General features: G+C 38.9%; 1 protein-coding gene across 1 annotated transcript; it reads right to left on the bottom strand.

Annotated features, from left to right (window-relative positions):
- Positions 1–812: 812 nt before the first annotated feature.
- LOC118785497 (gamma-crystallin M2-like) lies at positions 813–1,986 on the bottom strand. Its single transcript, XM_036540188.1, has 3 exons — positions 1,978–1,986; positions 1,568–1,810; positions 813–1,085 (listed from the first exon to the last, which is right to left on the bottom strand). The coding sequence occupies exons 1-3, from the start codon at positions 1,984–1,986 to the stop codon at positions 813–815; spliced, it is 525 nt and encodes a 174-aa protein (XP_036396081.1).
- Positions 1,987–8,492: the final 6,506 nt, after the last annotated feature.

Raw genomic sequence — 8,492 nt, 5'->3', positions numbered from 1 at the left:
ATTTAGTTATTGGTAGCAATGGAGGCAAGGCTTAGCAACTACTGCACTGGAAGAATGTGTCAAAGTGTGTGCCATAGAGTGTGTGCCACAGACTTCTAGCACACTCAATCAGTTGTGATGAAGCAGAGGAATAAACTACATATGCCTGCCTTAGAGGTGTTTTTCCTGACCCCAGGAGTTTGCTCACATCAACACACTAGCTTTTTGTGGTTCAATTAGTTCATGAAAGTCTGCAGCTTTCCTTCAGGCATCCTAACGTATGATGCCCTGACAGCATTATATTAGAATTGGCAATGTACCATGATTGCTGATCATCTGTCTGATCATTTACGTTCGTGGTGTCAAAAGTAAAAATTCACACATCCTAATATGTCATTATTAGTTTGAATATTTAAAAATTAAAATTATTATGAATATTCACAGTATTCACAATATCCATTCAATATTATCATATTCTAAAGTATTGAGAATATTGCATGCATGTGTTCATGCAGATCAAAATGCTTTTGAATTAATGATAGAAATACCCCCTTTTAGTATAGTATGTTCATGGGGTGCCCTCAGGATCTTCTTTTATACTAATGAATGGATCCAACCATCTATGTTGTGATTCTTACATTTGTTACTGTACCCGTTACTATGTGTAAACATTTACAGGATATATATATATATATATAGTGACCGTAAGAATGCACATTGCATTCAGTTGACAGAACATCAACACCCATGTTTTGAAAAGATTTGCACACAGCGGGGTAAAAAGTCAAAGATCTTTAATGGCAACTTAGTCATAGTACATGCATCCTGAACCGCTAAAAATCGGTCACTCGTCTGAAAGAGCCCACAATCGCACACGTGGCGCACCATTCGCGATACCTCCTGTACTCCCCGGGCCTGAGGAAATACTGGCGTCCCCTGTAGTTGGGGTACTCGTAGAAGATCCAGAAGCCATTCATTACATTACAGGAGTAGACGTGGCGATGGTGGAAACGATCTGAGACACAGGGACAGTCATCCATAAACTCCATCATGTGACCGCCGAAGTCTGCCTTTTCATAGATCCTCAGCCGGTAAGAGCCTCTGTACTGTTGGAGAGAGATATGAAGAATATGTATTCTTGCATGTATGTGTGCATGTATTGCATGGTGAAAATATGTGTCTACATATGTTATACTTTCAATTGTTCGTAATAATAAACCCAAAAATATCTGATGAGAAAATATTGGGTTAATCACACATATTCATTCATCATTACATCTTAGCATAATATTTTGTCAGAACTTCAATATTAATCATACAAATTATTTACACTAGAGAGTTAACAAGTCAGGAAAAACATTAAAGTGATTCAAATATTTGTTTTCATGTGTTTTATTTTCATCAATGTACTCATTTCTTTGAAGCTGGAACTATCGCCACCCACCCCTCACCCCCTGACCCCTTCCCCGACAATGAGCCTCTGTGTTTAGAGATATAGACTGTGCAAGCATGGCCTCCCTTCTGCTGATTGTAAAGACAACCCTGTGAGATGATACAAAAAAGGGGGATGCAAAAAAGGGCATCTTACCATCGGGATCATTCTGCAGGATCTGACAGAGCTGCTGAAGCCCATCCAACGCTGGTAGTCAGGGTACTCTCCCCTCCTGAGGAAGTACTGGTGACCCATGTAGTTGGGGCGCTCGTAGACCATGAAGCAGCCGCTCTCCACCCGGATGGAGTTGCAGCGGCTGAAGTAGGAGTGCAGGTCGGAGCAGTCATTGCTGCACTCGTAGCTGCGACCCTGGAAGTTCCTGTCCTCGTAGAAAATGATCTGCAGGAGCAAAATACACACATCTGAGCTCTGCACTGTGAGGCTATCGCAGAGATAGTAAAGTACATGCTGAAGCTACATGCCGGTACAGGCTATCTCTAAGCTGAAAAGAAGACACTTGTAAATGTGCAGTTAGATGTTAAGGAACAGAATTGCAAAAATCCTACCTTCCCCATGGCCTCTGCTGGAGAGATTCCTCATGTTTTCAAAGCTTTTTATACAACGTTTTGACAAACAAAGCATTGTTATTCAAATGCATGCTCGGTTATAAGTCAGGGCAGGGACACATGTTGATGTTTTTGTTGCAGCAGACAATATTCGTGCAGAAATATACAGATCTGTATTTGAAAAAAGTGTGTATAATTACAGGTTTGGTGTTTTGACATGCACAGACAAAGGAAAAGACTAGTATGGTATCCACACGTCCTCGGCACAATGGACTCAGAACAGTATGGAACCTCTCTTTTTCATTAAATATGTTGCACAACGGAAAGGGTTACAGTTCATTCTCTCCGCTCATCTGAATGTTCAACCCATTTATGCAGATTAGCAGTGGCTGTAAAGCACGGCCGCTGCGTGCCACCATAGTGCAGCATGTACAGTAGGTAGTGGGAGATGGAAGCACAGCAGACACTTTGCCATGCAGGCCGATGTGGCTGACACCCCGGCTGAGCTGCAGGCCCAAATGCAGGGACTCTCAAAGAGAACAGCTGTGTCATGCAGGATCGATGCGAAACAGCAGAGGCTAATGTCCAATCCACTTCCAGCAATCCCAGTCTGGTAATCTCATTTGTATAAGAACAACCTAAATTTTAATTTTTTACAACTCTAAAAATAAAGGCTGTATTGATTTCATTTATGTATATACTAAAAAAGGAAGTCTACAGTGCTGCTGTGCCTTGAAGATATACTGACATTCTGACATCAATATCAAGATTTCTTCTTGCATTGTACTATATTCAGCAAGAAAGCACTAATTGTGTCCATTTTCAGTTTAAATTCCAATTTAAATTCCCACACACATCCTTACCTACAGTGTTTTCCAGCAAGTATAACGTTGCCTGCATCCCTATGCTCACTATGCTAATACACCATTCATTATGTTCCTTTTTCATGATGCACCCCCTTTTTCTTTTTTATAAATCAGGTTTTATATGTATAAATCTATTTGCAGGGATGTCACTGCAACATTACCTTTCATGCCAATGCAAATGTGTTGCCACCTAATCATGCAAATCCAACAGGGACACAACACCTCAGCAACACATATCAGGGAATGCACTCTAGATTTTGTAACTCAAACAGCAATTGTAGTACCATGCTATCTACTGGGCGGCAATAACTCAAATGTGGTGATTTGTTGTGAGAGAAATGTTTTTCTTGAAAAAAGAAAACTTCAGTAACCTGTTACTAGACAAAAGAAAAATGGAATTTCACAATGTACGTCAAGTGAGCAATATAAATTGCGAAGTAGCTAAACAGCTGTCTCCAATCTGTTCACTCATAACAACATTATGTTGTTTTATTCAGGCAGGTCCCTCCATTTCATCTGATTGATACTGAAATTTGTATATAGGATTAATTAATTGACTCCATGTATGTTGTGTTTTGGCACATATTTTCAGGAAAACTGCACCCCAGTGACCAAGTGATGAGCTGTCTATATGGACTTTGCATGGAAACTCAGCAGCTCACTTGCAACTACATGGTCAAGATATCAGCAAGTCATGTAGAAAGGTAATACATATTTGGTGATGGGTGCATTAAATTTCACTTCTTTTCATTCTTGTTGGCCTGGAAACCAGGTAATGGTGTATGCTTGCAGCTGCACTGTATACAGCATTCAGTGTCGTAATGCAGCGTTTCCCAACCCTGCTCCTGAAGGCACACCGTCCTGCATATCTTCTATCTATCCCTGCTCTACCTACCTGACTGAACTCATCAGTGGCACTTTTGATTAGCTGAGCACACCTGATTTAGTCAAGCAGGAAGGATACATAGAAGATATGCAGGACAGTGTGCCTCCAGGAGCAGGGTTGGGAAACACGGTCGTAATGAATGCTTAAATGCAAACAGTAGCTTGCGCCCTGTGCACCTCTTTTTTGGTGATCAATTCCTGCATAGGTTGTATGTGTGTGTACCCATTCCATTCACAAAATGTTAAAGATTAGGTAAAAGAGGTATAGGTTAGCAATTACCTCTCAATGTGCAATTTTAACATAGTCTATTTTAGAATACCTCTTGTGTGCATAAAACACTGATCACGAGCCTGCTGCACCAATAAACTAAGAATGCTATTCATATGCTTCTGTTGGTTAGTTGCTCGCACCTTCTGAATATCTCTCTCTCTAGGACCTAGAGCACTAGTGAGTGGCTTCTCTGGAGAGGCAAATAACAGCTGCTGCAGGCTTTAGCAATTCTGTCAATCAGAGCAGGTTTGTGGTTGTATAATAGGAATACATGTATCGATGCAAACACCACATAACATTCCACAACATGGCAGCTGATATGACACATGTCACCGTTCATTTGTTTTTCATGTATTTTTGCTTTGAAAAATTATACTTAATAGAATATTTTCTGGGATTTAAAGGGTTAACCTCACATTGCTCACCACTGACCATGAATGGAGACAACATTTTTAGCATGGTTACCCTCAAGTGCACCTGGACATGTGTGAGAGAAAATGAACAGAAAGTAAATGGAAAAAAGGCTTACAAGTCGAGATCCATTCTATAGAGAGATCTGTTCTATCATTTCTAGAATTTAGTTTCATGAGTGGTTTATGAGACATAAGGGGCAGCAGTGTAGCATGGTGGTTAAGGAGCAGGACTCGTAACCGAAAGGTTGCCGGTTCAATCCCCGCTGGGACATTGCTGCTGTACCCTTGGGCAAGGTACTTAACCCACAATTGCCTCAGTAAATATCCAGCTGTATAAATGGATAACATTGTAAAGAACTGTAACCTATGTAAGTCGCTTTGGATAAAAGCGTCTGCCAAATGAATAAATGTAAATGTAAATGTAAACATAAGATAGATAAAATAGTAAAAGTAATAGTGAAAGTAACAATAAAATTTCCTGTCCCCTAATCCCTTCATGGAACAGCCCTATTTCCACCTACTGTGACACTTTTAATAAATGATTTTAATAAAGTACATTATGCTACATGGTTGGAGAGTTAGAAATTACAGGGGCACTTAATGTTTTATACAGCTTTATTGAAAATTTTTATGAGTTTATGAGGGTAATAAAAAGTTGCATGATGTGATGTTATTTCTCTTGCAGTGAGACCGCTGTATTGCTGCACGAGAGACCTGTGGGGATGCATGCTGATCAGGGACCTCAGGTCAGTTCTATTCAACTGAAAGAATGTCAGCAGAGCCCCCTTCACAACAGAGCCTCACTCAGCAGCAGTATCCACAAATGTTTTACAGTTTGCCATACTTTAAATTCCACCTTTTTCCCACAGTGCAGTGGTCAGGAAAAGAAATAATTTGGGTCATACTTCAAATTCATGGAATTTAATCTTAATTGCTTATAACTTTATACAGAGTACAACCAAACAATATTTTTTGGTTAAGATTCATTACATTATTATTATTCCACCACAATATTATAAATATTCTTTACACCTAAAAAATGTAGATGATATGTAAATGATTTCAGCATATACTATATGGTAAAAAACAAAAAAAAAAAACAAATGTGAGACACAAATATGAAAAACACCGAATCCATTTATTTAGATCTCTGCTTTTAGGAATCAGCCATTCAGAAGAATCAAATCATCTGGGGCTTATTGTTTTAAGTGCAGTTAATTGTATTCAGTTTTTGCACCCTTCTGTCAGTAACTGACAGATTAAGGATCAAATTCACTTGCTTAAATGTGTGTTAAACAAGTAAGGCACCAACCTCAGATTAGATTATGAGAGGGTAATTATGCCACCAGATCAAAAGACACTTGTTCAGCAGTGTAATTTTTACACATAAGTTACCAGACGTTATCTAAAAAATAGCTTGCAGTTTCTGATTTCATTATACCAGAGAGATGCTTATGCAACTGGTGGAATAAAGGACCCTGAGGTGGGGGGTGGTTATACTCAGAAGAGTATATATAAATCCACAACATTATTCTGTCTACACAAATCAACTTTTGGAGGGCAAAATGAAGAGTTTGTCCACTGGAGGGCTACCAGCTCTGATATTAATGTGTATACACCCCAAACACTAAGGACACTCTGAGCTCCTTCCTTCACAGAAAACTGGTCCTGCAGTAGGAATGTATGTCTGTCACAGACAATAGATCATGCAATTCTAAGTCTGTGCTCCAGCACAAGAAACATATCCAAAGTGTCATTCAAATTCTATTTTCTAAGCCTATCTATGCAAAATAGTAGTTATTCAGGATGCAGTAGACCAGAGAATCTCTCTCTCTCTCTCTCTCTCTCTCTCCCTCTCTCTAGGTGTCAGAGGGTTTGTGGTGCACTGGTCATTGTTTGCTGAGTTCAATGTGTTTCCCAGTCAGCATTATTGTACACTGGTGTTCTTATCATGGTATGGACACATTCAGCCACAATGCAGTGGGATAATCCTGGCCAGGGGCTCTGGCTGGAAAACTCAGCACGTTTGTTTCGCAGGCTGAAGAGCAGACATAACGGATAAACAGCATTGATCTGGGACCATGTTTTCTCTCCCCCTGAGTCGCATGTTGCATTGCTCAATACAGTTACATAAAGTGCAAGTGCGTGCTCTTCAAATCTTTGAAGACAGTCAACTTGGAGGTACATAGCCATAAAAAATTGAGGGATTCCATTACTGACTAAAATAATTTTCATGTAAAATATATTATACATTTCATACATGTGTAATGTGAAACAATGCTATTGTTATAACACATGTATAATTTTGAATGTGAATTGTTGTTAATACATTCATAGAGGGAATAAGGGGAATCACAAACCAAAATAAAGTTGACCTATACTGAACAAATACTAAGTAGGCAATAAATATTTACTGGATTACAACAGTCTTACCTTTTTCTTGATGAGAAAAGAGCAGTTTTATGCATTGATACACAACAGTGGTCCTTCTTTTAACAGATGCTTCCCTTTAACAGATGAGTAACTTTCTCTTAGCTAGTTTCCTAGACAATCATGACATATCCTTTCTTAAAACAATCAGTTCTATTTATTATAAGGGCTACAATTCTGTATCTCCTTCATCCGAAACAGACTGACATACTACACGCAAAGAAAAATGTGGGCTGAAACTGGATTTTTTTTCAGGTGCTTTGATCAACTTAAACACATAGAAGTAGTGAATGCGGGAGCCAGTTGAACTCCTGAACTCTTGAGCTCACCCTGGTCTCTCCTGTACTCCCCAGGCCTCATGCCATACAGCTGGCTCCTGTTGTGGAGCTGATCACAGAACAGCAATTGGCCATCTGTCACATTGCAGGAATGACCGTTGGACCAATGGAAGTGGTCCATGACACTGGGGCAGGTGTCCATCAGCTCCATCATCTGGCCGCCCTTGTCATAGCACCCACACGTCCTCATTCTGTAGGACCCACCGTGCGACAGGAGACCACATGGTTGACTCAAACAGCTGGGGATAAACTTACTGAACTCTGAACCGAATGATATTTGGTATGTACTGACATACAAATTCCATGCATATTTCATATCTGGAGTTCTATTACACAGATGTTTGTTTTGTTAAAGGGATGTAGGGGATATTTGGCACTAAAAAAAAAAAAAACTAGTGAGAATAAATGTGACATTGTCAAAATGTTCAAACAAAGGATTTTAATAAATGATTATGTGTGTATGTGTGTATGTATGTATGTATGTATCTCTGTTGAGATTTACCTTAGATATTGTTGCCCTCTCACTTATCTTTTATTCAGATTGCGTACAAATTTTATAAATTTTTATAGATTTTGCTTTTCGATACTTAATTGAAAAGCACTTAAATGCTTGCAAATGTTGCAATCCTTTACCATTAGTAATGTCAAGTCTGAATTCAAGATATATGTGTGGAACATTTTTATTATTATTATTATTGTTATACATTTGTTGATCAAATAATCCAGCCTTTAATTTGTGTAAAAATGCTGTGTAAAGTGACCTTTACATGGTCACCAAAGCTACCTGTACATTCACTGGCCACTTTTTTTGAGGCATTTTTTCTCAGGTCAGCTTGGCTAGGTATGAGCTCCATACTAAACAAACTTAGTGTACTTTCTTGTATTTCATTATGTATATCCTTGCAGATGTTCTGACACAAAGTATCTTAAGGGATACATTCCACTACTCAGAGTGCTGTATTCATTGTAATGAAAATATTTGATAGTTTATTGAGTTTGATTGTATATCATCACAATTTGAAAACAAGTAGGCATCCAAAATTACCAACAAGGCAGTCAATACCAGCACTGATTGAAAATATACTGAATGGCTGTATTGGCTGTTTATTGGAAGCTTGAATTTGTCTTCCAAAAGAGTGCAATTAAATCTGGCTTTTGAAAGTTCAAGTAGAATGTCCAGCTGGTCCATCAGGTCAAGAATTGGGAACATTTATCTGACAAAGAGGAGAAATGGATCATGTCCTTATGATGTCTTAAAGAATCAGCTATAGGTATAGTATTACTGTATCCATAGTATTTGCAAAGGACTAAG

The sequence above is a fragment of the Megalops cyprinoides genome, chromosome 11 (genome assembly GCF_013368585.1).
Source record: "Megalops cyprinoides isolate fMegCyp1 chromosome 11, fMegCyp1.pri, whole genome shotgun sequence".
NCBI classification, from domain to species: Eukaryota; Metazoa; Chordata; class Actinopteri; order Elopiformes; family Megalopidae; genus Megalops; species Megalops cyprinoides.
Note: the sequence above shows the minus strand (reverse complement) of the source record. Positions and strands in the feature narration are given on the sequence as shown.

Bases quoted from the DNA above. Each gene is read 5' to 3' on its own strand.
- LOC118785497 (XM_036540188.1), bottom strand. The intron at 1,086-1,567 runs GTAAGATGCCCT...TCTCTCCAACAG, and splicing joins CCTGCAGAATGATCCCGATG to TACAGAGGCTCTTACCGGCT.